Source organism: Centrocercus urophasianus, unplaced genomic scaffold, assembly GCF_019232065.1.
Source record: "Centrocercus urophasianus isolate 14NV4802_14NV808 unplaced genomic scaffold, USGS_Curo_1.0 seq_11, whole genome shotgun sequence".
Lineage (NCBI taxonomy): Eukaryota > Metazoa > Chordata > Aves > Galliformes > Phasianidae > Centrocercus > Centrocercus urophasianus.
Window position 1 is genome coordinate 30,739,089 of NW_024884253.1, and position 19,632 is coordinate 30,758,720.

The 19,632-nt window shown below is 36.5% G+C and overlaps 1 protein-coding gene across 2 annotated transcripts in view; it reads left to right on the plus strand.

The window, feature by feature from the left end:
- EYA1 (EYA transcriptional coactivator and phosphatase 1) overlaps window positions 1-19,632 on the plus strand; it is a 147,681-nt gene that overhangs the window by 91,408 nt on the left and 36,641 nt on the right. Inside the window, exons 8-11 of one of the 2 annotated variants that reach the window (XM_042839734.1) lie at window positions 2,602-2,684; window positions 3,120-3,306; window positions 13,181-13,323; window positions 14,509-14,592. In XM_042839734.1, the coding sequence (XP_042695668.1) occupies window positions 2,602-2,684; window positions 3,120-3,306; window positions 13,181-13,323; window positions 14,509-14,592 (497 nt within the window). The remainder of the gene's footprint in view (window positions 1-2,601; window positions 2,685-3,119; window positions 3,307-13,180; window positions 13,324-14,508; window positions 14,593-19,632) is intronic. The other variant, XM_042839735.1, reaches the window with a different exon arrangement.

The window sequence follows — 19,632 nt, forward strand, 5'->3', positions numbered from 1 at the left end:
GGAGTTTGCCAAAGATTTTTAAACACTGTAAGCAAACGGAAGAAACCTTGAGCTTAAATAGCCCATCTGGCCGTCCTCGGCTTTCCCAAGAGAGCTGTAGTAAACTTCTGCCACATATATTGTACTCTGATGATAGACGTAGCCCATGGCAAAGAGACCAAGCTAGGAAAGCAAATGGACCTTGTAGAAAACACCCAGGGGAGGTGTGCATCCTGCCTGCAGTGGCGGCAGCACGGTGCAATGCCTGCCCACAGCCATCGCACTCAGCCCAGCAGGGCCGGCAGCCTTCTGACGCTGCCTGGGCTTCCCAGCTTTCATGTGGGCCCTCGCCCTTGGCCAAATAGACCTTTGACCCACAGCTGACAGCTTTTATCACATTTTAAAGCTGCCTAGTTGGCCAGCTTACCTCAGTAAATCTTGCACATTTTGTGGAGGTTCTTATTTTTGCATTTTTCCAGCTAGTGCAGAGGTAGCAGCTCTATGCCGTGCTGCGGCTGGTTATTTAAAAGACAAAAAGTAAAATCAAGGTATTTTAGAAGCAACTTAAGGCTGGTAGTTCTGGGTGGCCCATGGAGCAGTTTCTGTGAAACCTGCTTCGTGTTTGTTACGGTCTAGGACACCCCCCCCCCCCCCTTTCCATAGGAGCCAGCACTGACCATAAGATGAAAGGGAGAGATCTGTGTGTTAGTATGTGTGTCTTTGTCTGAGGGCAGAGATGCTGACTGCCATGTAATTACTTTTCTCATTTGCTCTTGCAAATTATTTGCCGGATATTCTGCAGAAAGAGTACATATTCATCCCCAAAAGTTTTTTTTTCTGTGTTTTTTCTTTCTTTTTTTTTTTTTTTTCCTTACAATCCTAGAGAGCTTTTATGTCTTTTAAGAGTGGTTCAAACTACACACCTATAAAACTGGTGTTTGAGTGTATTACTGCATCACTCAGAAGTAACTGTAGAATAAAAGAGACACAGTAACTTACATTCTTCCAGCCAAAACACTCTTAGAAATAAAATAGCATTTCAAAGTTCTGCAATTTAAAATATTTTTCAGCTGTATTTTGGCTCTGGGGTTTGTTATAATAAAAAATAACATCTGTTTTCCAATTTTAAATTAAATTTAAAACAACATGTTTTTCTCATTAGTACTGTTTATCTGTGCTATCTGCTAAACTTGGATGTCAACTCTTCTGCTGAAGTAATCTGATTTTAGTTCACAGGATTGGTAGCATCTATCAACAACTTTAGAGCTTTAGCGCTCACAGCAAATACAACAGAAAATGTTTACAGTCATTACCTCACATTGGATTTACGCTTCATTTTTTTACTCCCACTGCTGTTGCATTTCCAAGACTTAAACTGTGTACTACTTTACTACCTTTTGCAGCAGAAGCATTTAAATATTTTTTCCTTCTGGCTTGTTATAGCGAGGATACCTGTCTGTGTCTCTAGGGGTTGTGCTAAGCATGCAGCCCTGCCTGCATTTCTTACTGTTTGGATTTGCAGGAATTGTTGCTTTTTCTAATGGTTTGTGTAAGATGCGGTTTTTGAATCGTGTTGGATACAGCAGTGCATCTGTACACCTTGGATCCCTGTTGGTTTTCATCCCTTCTAGCCTCCTTTACATCATTTCCTTCCAAAATCTCAGTATGCCTCCTCTCTAAGACAGGTTTCAGTGGTGAGGGAGGCTGCAAATAGCTTGTGACTTTGATGCAAGTTCCTTGCACACTGATGCTCTCCTGCTGTATGAGTTCAATAGGTTGCCTCATTATGGACTTTCTGGTGGCTTATGGAGCTTCTCCGTGCATCCATATGTCCCAGCTGGTGGCTATGTCACTGCTGGGTTATATCCAGCAAGAGCAAAACAGCTGAAAGGGGGTTGCTGCCCTTTTAGTGGAACAGCTTCTCAGGTTAGGTATTAAACAAGAGACCCATCTGTCTATTTTTGGTGGCTCACAAGGGGGATCTGAGGGGAGGAGGGAGGTGAAGGCAATAATTCAGTCTCTGGGCTAAATTCAATCTTCAGTCACTCCTCTAAGAGAGGTACTTTTTTCCCTTGTGTCATGCCAGATAGGCTCTATCAAAAAAGTAGATTTGCGGCCCAAGGCTGTCTATCATCGATTAGTGAATTCTAATGGCTTCACAGGCAGGCTGAGCTGTTTCAAGCAGGGTGTTGGGGCTTTTTTTTTTTATTCCTTCAAGGCACTGAGGTTTAGGGATAAGAGAAGATGCCATACTCAAGACAGCAAAAGAAACTGAGCCCTAGGGATTCACTGGGGGCTTGCAGTTACTGTTTGACAAAAGTGATATGGAATAAACTCTGATTACTTTCACAAGTTATCAATCTGAGGTGGCTCTGGCTTCCTGTCAAAATTTAGTTTCCATCAAAGCAGGGTTTTCTTAATTTCAGTAATGAAACATAGGGCATAAGAACAATGAGTTATTACTTTCTGTCTATTAACATGTTACGGAGCTGATGACAACCAAATCGGTCAGCATATGGGAAGTATTAAAATATGCCATAGCCTTATGATATAATCGCAAGATGGAAGTTATTTTCCAATACTGTGTTTTAGTAATTCACATGATTTTTCATTTTATTTCAGGCAGCAGTTTCACAACATCATCAGGAATATATGCAGGAAATAATTCACTCACAAATTCTACTGGATTTAATAGTTCACAGCAGGTAATTTTGTAAATATGAATTGAGGAAACATCAACAAACTTAAAATTCTCATCCACTGAAAAATAACTGAAAAACAGCTCTTAAATATGCCTTTGAAAGAAATTACTATTCTTTCAAGTTATATTAATTTTTATGAATGTTTTTCCTCAAATTGTCATCCTCCAGTAATAGAACTAATGGTCTGGGTTTAGATTATTTATATTCACACATCTTCAGTAGTGTATATAATAAAATATTTGTATGAGAAGACAAATTAAATTATGTGTAATGTAGATTTTGTTTTACTGCCTCACCATCAGGTCCTATAGCATCCAGTCCAGGAAGTATACGTGCTGAAAGCCTGACATGTGTTTACAGTTATATTTTGGAATTTATACTAAAAAGTAGCAAAACTTTGATAAACTTTTGATTCAGTTGCTTTTTTTTGTCTTTCAGGAGTATCCCTCTTATCCCAGCTTTGGCCAAGGCCAATATGCACAGTATTATAATAGCTCACCATATCCCTCACATTACATGACAAACAGCAACACCAGCCCAACGACACCCTCCACAAACGCAACATACCAGCTTCAAGAACCACCATCTGGCATCACCAGTCAAGCAGTTACAGATCCTGCAGCAGGTAATTACATGGATTTTATGGTCCCTATGAGGCACGTTTCTGTAAGTTGAAAGGGGGGTTGAATTGGATTCTTTTTCTGTGTAGTCGCTGTCTTTTGTTATTATTTCTTAATCCTGAGCCTGTGGCACGTCTTGCACAGAGTCTGACAAAACAGAAGCAAAACAGAAATGGAGATCAGTAAAAGTTTAAGGCTTGTACAAAATACAGGCTTCTATATTATTTATAAAATGCTTGTGTGAAAAATTGCAGGATGTAAGAAAGTCTTTATGCTAAAGCAGAACCTGCTGCTTTTAAGCTTTGTCTTTGTTAAGATAAACTCTGATTTTTCCTAAGACTGAAATTGAGAGGCCTTCGGATTGTAGCCTGAGTGTCCACTTGAAAGAGAGCTTTTGAATTTTTCACTTTCAGAGGACATAATAATGCTTGTATTAGGTAGTTGAAATTGCACAAGTGTTTCCATTTTAAGGAAAGATTTTCAGTGGCTTGTCCTTTTTCCCAGTCGTTTTACCTTTCTTTTGGAATTTGGCAGTCTTTTACTAGTTGAGGTATTTCTTATGCCAAACTGCTCCAGCTGTTTTTGGAAATGAGGGGTGAAAAATACTTTTCCCATTACTAAAAAAAATACATTTTTCAACAGTTTGAGCATGTCAGTACTTAGTGGATGGCAGAAGTTTGAAATGTGTCAGAGAGGAAGTCCAAGTTTGCAGATGTGTTTCTCAGCCATGTGGTAAAAAGCAGCTCTGATTTGGAATGCTATTTTGAGGTTTTGTTTTGAAGTTTTGGTGGGGAAGATTGTTTTCTTGAAGTACTTTGCAGGACCAATCTTGCACGTGCAGCATGACCACTGATATAATTTGCTAGCATTCTGCTGTTTTTCTGTAAATCTCACTGAAGGAAAGGTATGAGTTGTTGTGCCTTTTCACACATTCACTGAAAATAGGTAGAGGAGAAAATACATTTTATGTGTGGGTTTATGTTCATGTATATATTCACGATGTGTGTACATCGATGTATTTGAGAAACAAATCTTTTTAAATGTATGAATGTGTATTGTAGTCTGCAATTTTCAAATGTGTGGATGCATATTGGAGTCTGCCTAATTATTTTGCTTTTCACATTGTTTTTAATTTTTTGGATTTTTTTTTTTTTTTGTGGTTTTATTTGTTTTTCTTTTGAAGTTGGTAGCAGTAAGTTTCTCTTATCCCCAAAGCCAAATGTGATTAAGCTATAGCTTTCATGAATATGTTTATGTTGAATCATTGCATCATTTGGATGCACACTTAACTCAGATACTGATGGCAGTGTCATTCTTTTCCGTTTACTATAGGGATACTACAATAATTCCCAAAAAATTTCTTTCAAGCGGTTTGCAAATAACAAGTCTTGAAGTAACCATGGGTTTTCTTGGATTGAATGCCTGTATTTAGGGACACATTTAGGAAGGCACCTGCTGTGGACTACTCTCTGTTAGCAGGAGCAGGGCAGGAATGAAGCCATGTTCCCCTTCACCACATGGTCGCAGTTGGCATAAGGTATAGGGCTGGACTCAAACTTCTCCATCTGTTTGTATGCACTTTAACTGAGGCATTTAAGTTAGTCAGTGGAGAGAAATTAGCAGCTCCAGAGCTATATTTAGCATTCAGTTTAACTGTAATCATCATCCAGAGGTACCAAAGTCTCTCCATTGGTGTGAAAGAAGTTTAAGTTGGCTGACTACCAGTGTTCACTTCCTATATTAAAATCAGGTGGGATCATTTCACTGCTTCACAAACCTCCAACCCTGGAAGAAGCAAGGACCACTCAGTCAATCCAGTTCTGTGTCTGGCATTTTTCCTTGGACAGTACAAATTTTTGTGTTCTTCAGCCTCAGGTGAACTCATACACAGCCGGTTTGGGATAAAGCAAGAATGGGGTCAAAGTAAAGAGAGAGCAGCATGGAGGAGGGGAATTATGGTTGAGTGGGGATAAGTGAAAAGCATGTTAGAAGGAAATTCACAGTTGGATCCATATCACACACACACACACAAAAAAAAAAAAAAAAAAAAAAAGCAAAGCAAACAAACTGAATTTTAACAGTGGGAAAAAGCATCACAAATTACTGTAGAATATTTTACCTCATCTGCTCAAGATAGACTGCTGAGTCTCTGCCATGATTGGCATGCTGTATGTGCGTTAGGGAGCAAAGGGGAGTCATTGTGTTATGTTGCTATTCCCCTTTATTAGGATGGGCAGCAGCTGCTGAATTCAGCTGTTCTTTGTGGACGCTGATATCCCTAGACATCTTGTGCATTAAAAAAATACATATATAATCTTTGCGGTTCTGAACTATGCCAGGACAAGCATGGAACAGCATTCAGACTTCACAGAGGCACCAGAATCATTTGACAGACATATACGATTCCTATGAATTTGGGCCAGTAAGTGAAACAGGGCAGTTTGGTAAGAAACGTGAAAATAGAGAAAGTAATTATGTGTTCTTGTGACATTTTTAGGAGAGTTTTGCAGACTCAGAAAGCTCAGATAATTTCACTTAAAATATATTTAATTCCTTGTCCAAACATAAAATAATCCTTTTATGGTTTCCCACAATCTTCAGTTAAATATGCAGGTTTTTCACATTCAGTCAAGGACATTGAGGGGTGCTTGCAAAAGAGCCTGAGATTCCTCATACTCAGTATTACTTCTTTCCACAAAGGGAAGCCTTTATGGATCCGAAAAATTTCTTCTGTGTTAATTGTAAAACCTTTTAATTGCACAAACCCTGATATTCCCTGTCTCCATGAATCAAACATACTAATTCATGTTATGATAAAATTAATAAAAGACGTGTGAGCAATTACTCAGTGTTCCTTCCAAGACTCACATTCATTAAAGTATGAATGAGCAAACAAAAGAAAGTATTTCTTCGTGTTGTATAAGCTGGGCAGCACTGTCGACTTCAAACAAGCTCATAGATCAGACTTATACAGACACAAGCTTGGTTTCAAGAAATGCTTTGTAAAATAATAATAATAATAATAATAATAAAATTCTGGAGACAGTGCATGAGTGCATTTCTGACCACCTTCTGTTTTATCACCTGCTATTTATACTGGTCTAGAAGACATTTTGCCTCAATCCTTGATGCCCAACCCAGTGCTCTCAAATAAGCAGAACAACAAGAACGTTCATTTCTAGGAATTGACGTAGTTAACAACTACTTTTTCTAAAGCTTTCTTATTTTCTTTTGCAGTATTTTAGCTTCATTATTGTTTCTGGTAACAGAAATTTCTTGATTTGTGCAAGTTTTGGTAATACAGTCCTTTATTTCGCAAAAAGCTGTATTTGTAATGTATTAAATAATATTTCTCTGAGTTGCACAGTTTTTAAGATTTGATCTCTTTCAGTTTTGTTTTTTTTTTCTTTCTGCAGTAAGTCTGTTTAAAATATTACTGGAAGATTTCTTTTTTTTTCAAATTACTCATGTACTTTACAATGCAGATTAAAAAAACCACAAGTTCTATGCTAGCCAACGAAAATTGTTCTCAGTCAGTCGTGGGTCACCATTTTGCTCTTTAAAGCTAGACTGCTTTTTCCTCGAACACTGTATCACATTTAGTATTGCAAAAGAGAAAGCCACTTTTAGAGTTTCCCCTTACTAAGTTTCATAACAATAAATTAAAGATTGTAAAACAACACAGAGCTAAGATACTTTATAGGCAACTTTTCACTAATACGTATGCAGAAACATCCAGCATTGTGCTAACAGTACATTACTGGTGTTTTAACATTTGCTCTTTTTCATAAATAAAAGAGAAGAGTAAATCTAGAGTCTATATAGGAAGGAAGCAATGAAAGTTCTGTAAAAACAGAATACATTAATGAATAGTGAAGTGCAACACTGCTTTTGCTTTTCTGATGTTGGTTATTCTCCCGTGTCTTGCGTTGAGAGTGTTCAATTTTTAATTCCCACATTGCATTCAGCAGTGACTCACCATCATATCATGTGATGATATGTTATGATGCCATCACGTGATATGTTAAGGCTAAGAACTGATGTACCTTGCAATATATATTTTAATAAATAAATAGGATTCTTTTAGTAGAATTAAAAGTAATACTTCAAGTTGTTTGAAACCATAAATAATGAGTGAGGAAGAAATGCCTATACTGGAAAGAGGTCCTGCCTGCCCATTATTATACATACTGTGTAATGTTGTATATACTGTATACTGTTATTAAGATATTTTTTGTCATTATTATTAATAACGAAAAGATCAGTCAAACCTCAAAATAAATAGGCCTTTTTGCCTATACTTCTAACAGCTTTTTTTTTTTTCCAAAGATTATTTTGGTCTTCTGTCAAGTTTAAAATTATATGCTAATAGTCCTCAATAGACAGATTTCAGATTTATTTTCCAGGTAGATAAGATAATGGCTTTTGTTCAGAACGGCACTAAAGATTCCTCCTATAATCCTGTCAGCAGGCATTATGGTATGTCTTGCAATATATAATATTAAGTTTATTAAATTAAAGTAATATTAAGTACTTTTACTTACCACTCATGTAGTAGTCATATTTTTATATACAGAAGAAAATCCCTCAATACCTTTGTGATTCCACTGCATTGTTTAATCCTGGTCAAATTTTATGTTCAGAGCTGCAAAGGAAGAAGTTTTGTAGTGCTTATAGATCTTGTGTTTAGCTTTATTTTTGCAAAAGTATAAATATATTCCAATTTTGTTTCTTTGCAGAAGCTGAAGTAATGCTGGACTGAGTACTTAAGATTTTAATTCAAAATTAATTGTGAAATTTGGAGGAAATCTAGGCACAGTTAAAACAGAAAATACTTGCATGTACTTGCTTCAAGAGACATTTGATTATTCTAGCAATTCTAAGCCCATCTCATCAATGTAATTTGCATTGTGACATAAGATAGAATTACTTTGATTACGTGAATTTGCTCATTTTTGCATACTCTTTAGTAGGGAAACTGTCTGATGAAATTTGCAATGCCTTTGTCAACAAGTCTACCTACACAAATCTCCAGTGACATTTACCTATATATATATGTATATATAGTTCTGGTTTTTTTTCTTTTTTCTACTTCTGGACAGATAGTTCTCCTTATATTTATCACTTGATATTACTCCTATATAGTGAAATTGATAGTAAGAAAATACAGCAATTACCTGGGGGGGGAGGGGTGGAATTTCTATAACAAACAAGAGGCGCAAAATACAGTGTTGTAAATATCATCTGTGTGGGTCTATTGTCTATTCATAAGTAATATTCCAATTGATGAGGTGATGGAAAATTTTCCTGTGTGACACGTAACCGTCAAAGCTACACGCACTGATGTATATAACACAAGTAAATGTTTATGACATTTCATGTCACGTTGTAATTAAATGTTGCCTCTTGGCCCAGGGGAAGGTCTGCTATATTATGGTTCGTGTATTTTAGGTAGAACAGAATGAAAGCATGTTTTTCACAGTTTTGCATGGTTTTTGTATGGATTAAGATTTGTAGAATCTGGATTTTAAATGTTTCTCTTACTGACTAGAGAAGTCTGTTTTGAAGTGGAACATTTTGTCTCAGCAGAGCAGTCCTGGAGCCCCACCTGCCAAAAGTAACCTGGAAGGTGTCCTCCATCATCTAATTCATTCAACTTCTAACAAGGGTGCTTAGGACACCAGACCAGGCTGGACCTTGCCTGGAATGACGTCTCAGAAACAGGCTGTGAGGCCTCGGGGTTGTTGCCACCATTTGTTTGGTTCACAAATTCAATCGTTCTACGTGCTAATGTGGACATGGCCATTACAGCCCTCAGCGTTTCTCTTCCAAAGACTTATCCAGGTTCCTCTTGAACCCTTGTAATCTTTTGGGAGCCAAGCCATTTTTGGGGAAATGGTGTCACAGGTCTCCTTCTTGTGATATGACCTCCCCTTTCTTTTGTTTAACCTGGTTTCTGCCAGCTTGCTTTGGTGATCGTGTACTCTGAGTACTGGGACAGGCAAGGAAGAGCTGATCTTTTCTCCTTTTTCCTCTCATGGTACTGTAGAAGGCTGGATTTCCTCCAGCACCTCCCTGTGTTTGTGGTGCTCAAGAACAGGATAAAATTAAATTCAGTGCTTTACAAACATAGTAATTTCCCTTGGCTAATACTACAGTATGCTACTATGAATTCAACTAAGGCTGAACAAATTAAACACTCATATCCGGGAACATAGAATAATGGACATAACAGTGACATGTATTGTAGTTATACAGCTTGGCTTCAGCCAGGCTTTTACTACCTGAGCAATTACGCCTTTTTATTTAATAACCTTGTAAGCAAACTGGAATAAAAAAATCTAGCCAAAATTACAACAGAATGATATAAAGCTGTTTAGGAAACCATGTCAGGAGAGAAGCCAGTAAGAGTTTGCTGTTAAAATAGAAGGATGGCTACAGCAGCATTCCTCAGTGTCTGTCTTGGGCCCAGGACCAGACCGCATTTTCATTAATCATTTAAATGACGGAACAGAATGTGTTTGCCTATTAAATATGTAGAAGACACCATGCTGAGAGGGGCTGTGAGTTCTCTGGAGACAGGGTGAGAACTCAAAAAATGGAGATGTGATCTCAATAGGAGCAGGTGTGAGGTATACATTTAGGCAGGAATGATGAACTGCACAAATGTGGGATGGGGAATGTTGGCAGCTCCTTCCAGGCTCTACCTTTGCCTGCAGACCACTCAGTACTCCACATACTAGTGGTACACAGAGTACCCTCAGCCACTGTTGTTTTTCTTGCTTTAGAATTTGTCGGGACTTAGGCTCTTAGGGCTCAGAGTTCAGTTGGGTGCTGGATTCTTTAATTGACTTTCCTTATGGGAACCTGAGAGTGACTGTTGGCCAGTGAGCTGGTAACCCAGTCATGCACGTGGGTCGAGCAGCCTTAATCCAGAGAATACATGCTGTGGTTTCCCTTTACATACATGGACAAGTTTCTTTCACACACTGTCACGTTTTCACCCATTGGTTGCTGCCATCTGTCGTGCTGCTATAGCAGAATGGTCTCTGTGGCTATCCCCTAAGTAGGAGCAGGAGCTCTGGTTATTAGTAGTAAAGCAGAGTGTTAATGACATACTAGCAGTTTATGTGCAGTGTTAGGCTAGATCTTTGAGCAACATCAGTTAGCTGCCACTTCTTCCACCAGAGATGATCTGGGGATGATGAAGTTAGCATTAAGTGAAAATATTACTGCAAATGTAAATTTTCCCCTGCTGAGTGGTGTCCATGGAAAGGTAGCATGCAAGGGGAAGCTTTTCTACTTTGCTTTGGATTACTGCATCCGGACCAGAGAAACGATAGGACCTTGAATAGAGGATCTGATTATTTTTCTCTAAGATAAACATTAGAACTGAGAGGAAGTGAGAACAGATTTCAAACGCACAAATTCAGTGAAGGGAATGGTGTTTTTTTCTCCCTTTTCACAGATTGAACTTAAAATGCTGTAAAGGAATGCTGAATTTTTGTCTTGTTTTTAACGATACAGCTATCAAAGCAGCAGAGTAGATTGCCTGGAGAGAGCTGTAAGAGCAAGAGAGGCACTTCTCTGCTTACACCAGCGCAGGTACAGTAGGTTCAAGAAGGGCAGGCCACTGAGTGCTCAGCCAACCTTGGGATCCCCAGGTTGAGCTGTCTGGTGAGGATCTGCCCCATTCAGGATTTACTCTGAATGCGAATCTTCACTCATAGCTGCAGTTGAATGTTTGAAACTTAGAATATAGTGTATTTAAATAAAGGCGTTTGTGAAAGTAGAAAGCTGTAAGGCTCTTTCTATCCTGACGGGCTTTCTTCCCTGCCCTCACTACACTGTGCTCTGTGCACTCTGTTAAGTTTATTTGTTTTTGTTTGTTATGAAGCTTAGTGTATAATTTTTCCCTGCTCTCCATTCTTTTTTATTTATTTAGTGTTATCAATACCATCCTAAGTTTAATAACTATTAATTTTTGGCACCTCATGCCTGTGGAAATTCAAAAACTGTGATCTAAAGCTACATCAAAAACACTGTCAGAGGCCCAGAGCATCCCTAATTCCAGTTAATCAATAGGAAGTGCAATTTTCTGTTAATCTGAATTTCAGAGCAGATATTTAGAGCTTTATAGGCCAGTCTATCTGCTGAATGAATTCTGGTCTGTTTGCTATCAAAAACCTTAAGAAAAAATACAAATGAATGAAAACAATGCACAAAAGCTTTTAAGTGAGTTATAACCATGTAAAATAATCTCTAGGAGATGACTCATTTATATTTAAAATATTGGAATTAGTTTAATTATTTTTATTTCTTATTTATATTTTAGGACAGTAAGTGAAAGAGCAATCAGTATTTGATGTATTAATCTAAATAATTGTGAAGAGCACATTATCATGGAAGAAATAAATTACTGGAGTGTGCATCATATTCCAAGATTCGTTTTCTACCTTTCGTTACCTGGTCTGATATGGCTATGTTGACTTTTCGTAGTTTGGCATGCACAGAATCACTGGTTTTGGTATAGATTGTCTCTTTTAAAGACTCTTTGTTTTATGTTACGTACTAGCTTGTTATTCTGCTTTGTTTAGAGTATAGTACAAAATACATAATATATATGAATTTTAGTTATGTGTAGATTTAAAGGCTGAATGTGAAGACTTCAAGACCTTATTCTTTAAACTGAGTACAAGCAACAATTATTTTGAGTAATTGTGAGTATGTGCTGCAACACAGATGTCCAGAGTTTCTTCCTTAATCTAACCTTTAACCTCAACAGGATGTTTTTTTAGGAAAAAGGATCATTTGTGTAAGAATTATTCCTGTCTGTTCAAATTGGAATGCTATGACCTAGGCTGATTAAAAAGTAAATTAATATTGATAAAAATATACAGATCTCCTGAACTCTGTGAAGAGTCAATGCTAACTGAGAACTAAAGTTGATAAATACATCGTATATTGAAAATTCTGTCTGGCTTTAAAGAAAATATTTTATTTTTTGGAAAAAAATAAGATAAAAATAAAATATTTTCTGTGTGATCTTAAGGCTGCAAAAAGAAGTCTTGAAAGAGATGTAAAAACTTCTGAAGGGCATGGCACTTCTACTTATATGAATTAGGAAGGATAATTTAAGTAGGGTATTTGCTCACTGAATGTTCAAGCACTGCACTGTTAATGGATGTTAGAGATAGCAAAACATCTTCCAACCAGCATATTTTCTTCTTAAATAAGTAAATCATCTTTCTTTGTTTTTTCCTACTAAATGGCAGTGAATATTTTGCTGATACGTAGTATTTGGTGTACAGTACTGTTCTTGAAGATACTCATTGAGTAGACCTTCGAAAAATACTTCAAATTTCATCTCCACATTTGATGCATATTTGAAAGTTGTTCAACTATAGAACTTATTGTACGCAGATAATAAAATTGTGTGCTACCTTTAGAAGGCATTGTATTAATCAGGCACAAATGTAGTCATCAAAAAATAAAATGTCTAAAATGTCTGCTGGTCACCATGATAATTATCTTAAAACATGGTTGAAAACTCAGGAGTAAATCAATCAAAAGTTTCCTTTTACAGTATGATCTTTTCTTTGAAGTCATGTGATCTTCTCTATCATTTGAAGAAATGAAGATCGTTTTATTTTTTTTTGTTGTTTATTTACTGAACTAAATTATTATATCTCTGTTATTTATGTAACCTGTACTTGATTCAATTAATTTATGCATTAGCATTACCACTTATTATTGCAGTTTTCATTATTTTTGTTAGAACTCTTTAGAAAAGATCCTGTTTTCAGTGTCATATCTAGGAAGAAATTTGAATGTTTTGGATTTAAGCTGAAAGGTAAAAATGTTATTTCTTTACTACAGCAGAATACAGTACAATTCACAGTCCATCAACACCCATAAAAGATTCAGATTCAGATAGATTGCGTCGTAGTTCGGATGGGAAATCACGTGGACGTGGCAGAAGAAACAACAATCCTTCACCACCACCTGATTCTGACCTAGAGGTATATTGTCCTAGATGTTTTTGATTTGTCATAGCTTCTCTTTTTATAATTATTTTGCAGAGAGATGCGTAATTTACAAACCAAAAATAAAATGGCATTTGAGCCCTTTTTTTTCTTTTGTTTTTGCGTTTGTTCTTCTTTTTTGTTGAAGATCTTCTTGAAACTTTTATTCTAAAGAACTTTCTTTGTGAAGAGCATCTAATTTCTCAGAAAAATAAAAGCATTCTCTTTCTCCTTTAAAAAAAATAATTAAAAAAAAAAAAAAAAAAAAAAGAGGGAAAAGAAAAAGAGAACAATAAGTAAAAAGCTTTTCCCAAATTGAAGTAAGGTTTCTCTTTGGGCAGGAGCCACTTCTGGCACAATAGAAGTTTTTATTCTCTCTTGCTATGTTCACATTTTTCTCAGTGGCCTATGCTATATGTTGAGAGCACATCTCCAGTGACTCGTCACAGCTATGGGTGTCCATGCTGCATTTCTTTTCCTTTCTGAAAGCTTAGCCCATTAGTTATCATGGGAAATACAATCCTATCAGGATTTAAAATACTTATATTTGAACATGTATTTTTCATTAACATCATTTTATTAATGGTCAGAGGGCAAATTTAAAAGACATTTTTTCTACCATCTGTAAGCAGAATTTACTGACACCATACTTTCTTACACAGGCAGAATCTAAAGTGACTATTTTAATTCTTCAGATACATAAATTCTATTAACATAGGCTGAGAGAATTTAACTGCTTGTCAACAATTCACTAGTTTTATTTGGTTTTAGACATTATTGGCAAGAGCAAATGTATGAAGACTTGCAGAAATATAGAGTTCAAATGCAGAATATTTAATTCTGAGAGGCTTCTCTTAATTTCTTTCAGGTTCTATCTTACATCTGGCTTTAAAATAACGTATTGTTCTATCTCATTTTTCTGTGTATTGGACTATGACTATCATTTCATTCTAATAGAATAATTTGATATAATAGCAATTGTAGTAAAAAGCTAACAGATTGTATTACCCTCTTCTGGAAAAACGTTACTTCTGAAAAGAAATTGCAAGGAAGCTATGGTTCTAATATATAACCATTTCAATACAATTTTGTCATTTGTGCGCTTACTGATTCAAATTTAAACTTTCCATTGCAAGTATCGGCTTCACAGAGGAACACATTGATTTGATTCTCTTTTTACAGAGAGTATTCATTTGGGATTTGGATGAGACAATCATCATTTTCCATTCCTTGCTTACAGGGTCCTATGCTAACAGATATGGAAGGGTAAGTGTCAAGAAACTGATGGAAATTTTCATTAATATTTATTATTTTATGGTTGATATGTAAGAAAAACAAGGAAATTGTTTTCCAGAGACCAAGCACTGCTGATGTTTCAAGACATAAAAATTCAAGGAGTAAAGCTCTTTCCATATGTCCGTTCTTTGCGTTTGTGTCATTAAATAATTAAACACCACTGGGAGTAATACTTCGAACACTTGAGGCTTTTTTGTTGATATAGAGTGTGCGATACCTGTTGATACCATCAAAATCTGCAAATATTTAGCTCCTCTCAACTAGTGAAGAACTTCCAGGACTGAGCACTAAAATAACGTTTTAGTCCCAAGCAGTCAGCAGTGGTCTGTACTCTGTACTGAGAAGGCAAGAGTACGTTTCTGGATATATATATGGCTGTAATAATGTAAACTTTTTTACCTCACATTTTTTTAATCTCTGTTTTGATTGATGTTTTTGAAAGTCTGGTTACGAGTCAAATCTTTCAATTATGCACAGTCTATAAATCGTGACTGAACTTACGGTTATGCCTGCAGACTGTGGTTCCCCTAGGTAATTCTCAAAAGAGAAATGCTGTCTTAGGTGAATAAGAACAATTTACGATTGGAATGCCCTTGTGAGATCAAACTTTGTTTTTCAGAATTGTATTTGAAAGTTAACGGCTCAGCTTGTGCAAAAATCTGTGTTATGTCTTCTCATGCTCACCTCGAGTGAAATATAACTAGAATGTAAGGTTTTTTTGTTAATCTTCAAAAATATTTCACATACAAAATAACCAGATAGTTCTGTCTGACTTCATGTAATCAGACAAAAACGTTGTCTTTTCATAAGCCTTATATTCTTCACTAAAAAGTTTTATGATACAGCCAGTCGAGGGAAGGGTAAAGCTTCTGCTTCAGTTCAGATCATGCCTGGCTAAGGTTCTGCATTCTTCCTAATGGCTTTCTGCATTGTAAAATTCTAAAGCAACATTTCTGCATAACTTATCTGACATGTTCAGGTGTGTTGTGGTTTAACCCAGCTGAGCACCACACAGCCTTTGGCTTACTCCCTCCCAGTGGTTATGAGGGAGAGAATTGGAAAAAGGTGAAATGGTTTGGTTGAGATGAAGACAGTCTTATAGGACAAAAAAGGAAGGAATGGTAATAATAAATAATAATAACATATGTATACACACACACACACGCAAAAAAAAAGTGAAGCACAGTGCAGATGTTCACTACCTTTTGATGGAACCCCAAAGAGTTCTCAGGCAGTGGCAGCTCCCTCAGCCAACCCCCTAGTTTTATTGTTCAGCATGACACAGTATGGTCGTGGGATCATGAGATATGTATTTCATGGGATATGTATCATGGGATATGCCTTTGGCCAGTTTGAATCAGCTGTTCTGGTTTCACTGCCTACCAGCTCCTTGTGTACACGCAGCCTCCTATCTGGCAGAGCTATGTGATATGCTGAAAAGTCTTTGACTTCGTGTTGCTCAACAACTAAAAGATTGCTGTGTTATCACCATTGTTTTTCTCCTAAATCCAAAACACAGCATTATACCAGCTACTGTGAAAAACATTAACTCTATCCCAGCCAAAAGTAGTTCAAAGTGGTGTGGGATATTTTCACGAGTGTTTTGTATAATAGCAACCTACTTGTTTGAAGACTGTACTTAGTTGTTTTCATTATGTGTACAAAAAGCAAGGATATGCAACAGCCTTGATTTCTTAAACATTGTGATTTTATACTACAAAATCACTAAGTCAGTGACAGGACAACAAGCCCTAGTGTTCACAGGAAAAAAGTTCAACGTCAATAGAACATCACCACTTACTTTCGGGGACCAGAGTTCTGCTGGAAAAAGAGCTGATTAGTTGTTGCTGAGAAGTACTTGGGTGAGCATATTTTTTCTTGTTTCCTGTAGTGTTTTTTTATAATTAGGGCCCGAACATAAACACCTTTTTCTGTTGTCTGCTTGAGGCTGAGGAAAGTGGCTGGCATTCAGCTCCTCAGAGATACAGATACGTGTGCTGCAAGGAGGCAGCTGCCTCCCGATGGCAGTTCCATCATTGTTGACATTGTTTTCTTGATGTAGCTTTTGCTTGGCTGCCTCTGGTTGCATGGCATGTGGCAAAATACATAGATATCACTAAATGATGACTGATTCTATGATTTGTCAGTTGCTAAGCTAAATCACCTGCCAAACATTGGTCAGATTGAGTTTTTTTCATTATACTTGTTGCTATACTGTAGCACACACATACACATGTATACAAAGAGATACAGGGCATCATCTCTGATTAAAAAAAAAACAACAATGCTCGATGTTAAGAGAGATGATAGCATTAGTGTTTATGCTAAGAATTAATGCATCATGCACTGTGCATAAATATTAGAATGTTTTGGTGAAGGGTTGCAGTGCGCACATCCACTAAGAGGCAGTTGTGCAGGTGTGCTATTATTGCTTTGTTTTCACAAAGTGTCATTCATATCACAATTTTTCTTGGGTTATTAAGTGCCATAGAAGAAATTTAGAGGTATTTACAGCAGTGTGAGGTGTGCAGTTTTTAAAGAGTGTTTGCTATTGATTTCTGGCTTTTAAAATCACAATGCCAGGGGGATATTTTGTTGTTTACAACTGTTTTTTGAGCTATTTAACTTCACCCCTAATGTGTTTCTTCACTGTGGTTGGAACTATAAATGTTTTCTTTTAAATTAAATCTAAGCTGCTCACATAATCATTAAAATACAAAAGCTGGAACTTCAAACGAACAAAAATGTCTTAATTAAATAGAGGATTTGGCAACTTGGCATTCAGCTCTTCTCATAATGCATGAGTGAGTTTCATGGTGAATGACTATGAATGATGAGCAGTCCTGGTGCTGAAGGGATAGGTTTTCTTTTCCTTATTCTCTTCCTCATAACTTCTTGTTTATGCCACCCTTTTCTGTATGTTCATACTTATTCATCTCTTCTTATCACCTGCTCTCCTTGTGCTGCTACTGTGATCTACTTTCTTCATACTCTTGTTCTGCAACGTTGGAACAAAATAATATGCTTGTTTTGCAGTTTGTGCAATTATGGTAGACACTTTTTTATTTAAGGATTTGAATGTTGTGGATTTCACAGAAATGTATGAAACTAGTGGAGGAAATGAGTTGTACATCAACAGAGGAAGGATGGGGAAAAAAATACTTTTCCATTTGCTTTTGAAAAAGATGTGTTGATCAAATATCAGGTTATCAGTTACTTTGATTGACCTACAAACACTTAGTTTTGAGCCAGATGACAACTGCTGAAGTTTTGGAGTTCAGAAAGAATTTGGGACCCTTTTTAGTGTCTAGAAGCAGGTGGAAATACATCTTTGTACTTGCAGTAGTCTACTGTGGTCTTTACTTCCATTTTCCATGAAAGCATATATATTCAGATGCTTAGAAACATTTTTTCCTTTAAAATTTAAGTTATTTTAATATGGTTTATTATGTTTCAGAGATAGAGAAAAGCAAAGCCTGGTTTCACTTAACCCTTCATTTGTGACCTGTAGGCTTAAGTGGAAAATAAGCCTTGTACCTAAAGTGAACTTTCCTGTTTTTCAGCTTCTTGTTTCTCCACAAAACAAAGAAATCAAGTGGGTAGAATTTAGAAATGACATACAGACAATGTTTTGGCTCCAATGCCAGTATTCAAAAACAAGAAGCCTGCTTAAGCAGCTTGACGTTGGTATTTCTTTTCTTTAGCTAAACTGTGTGCCTCCCCCAGAGATTTGTACCTGATTTTGACCATACCTGAAAAGACACTCAGACTGAACCTGCAAATCCTGATAAATAAGAACAGATTGTTAGCTTTCCTGCTCATTGTGTGACACCTCACAATAATTAGTTTACAATTAGCGGCTTAAGATTGCAAAAGAAGGCTTGGTATGAGATTTTTTTTAAAACCTTATTCTAGCCTTGTCTTTTTAAAAAGTTTTCAGCCATCACTTTAATGACTGGCATCAGCATTTAATCTACTGCAGATCCTTAAACCAGAGCTTTTGTGCTTTTTGCTAGAACTGCTGCAAGATTGTAACTACGCAGACATTTAAAACCCTAATGTAGATAAGGCTTTTGCATCTATTAAAATACATGGCTACCCAGAGCTGTAGCTTAACTCAGTTTCTGTGCGATGTGGGACTTTCTATAGAACAAGATTTTGTGTAATCAAGGAATTAGGGTTACTTTGAAAAGAAACCTATTTTGTTTCTTCTCTTCTTTTTTATGGTATTTAATTCGACATTTTCAGTATGTGCCAATGATTTTCTTATGTTTTTCTCCTAATTAAATTAACCTAGTAAATGACATTCTTTTGATATTACTTCGAAGAAATCCACATTCTCTTTTGTCTACCATTTTAAAACACCTTTGAGTTAAATGGCATGCAGATATTTTTACCAAAAGCCATTCTTTTCAGACTCAAATGTGTAAGGAGAAACTAGTATAAATAATTAAGTAACAAATTAAAACCGAAAGACTTTATTCACAGCCATTTCCTTAAAATTAACTGTATGCTGTGTCTGCTGCTGTATCATCCAGCTTTTCAAAATTGTGCCCCTTTTTATGAATGGAAGCTCCACATGGGTTTAATTGTAAAATGTTATATTATCAGTTGATAATTAAGATGTAGCTAGCAATCTTCATTTGCATGCTAGACCCTTAGTTCTGCATTTAACTCCTTCTGTTAACTAGAGAAAAGCATTCTGTGGCATGACTTCTGGTAGTGCTCAGGAAGAACAGAAATACTTGCTTGGTTTAAAAAGGGGATGAGGAGCTGTGAAGAAAGGCAGTGTTGTAGCTAGACTCAAAGATAGGCAGGAATGTGAGGTAGATGTAGCCTCAGGCTTATCTAGGGAGGGAAGGTCACCTGCCTTCCACCTTTCCTACTCCAGAAATAAAACAAGGGAAGACTTGTAGGGCAATAGTAAAATAAAAAGGCAGAATAATTTTGCTTATTTTTTCAAGTAGTTCCATTTTTAATTAGGAAACCAAATACTCTCTTTTTTTTTTT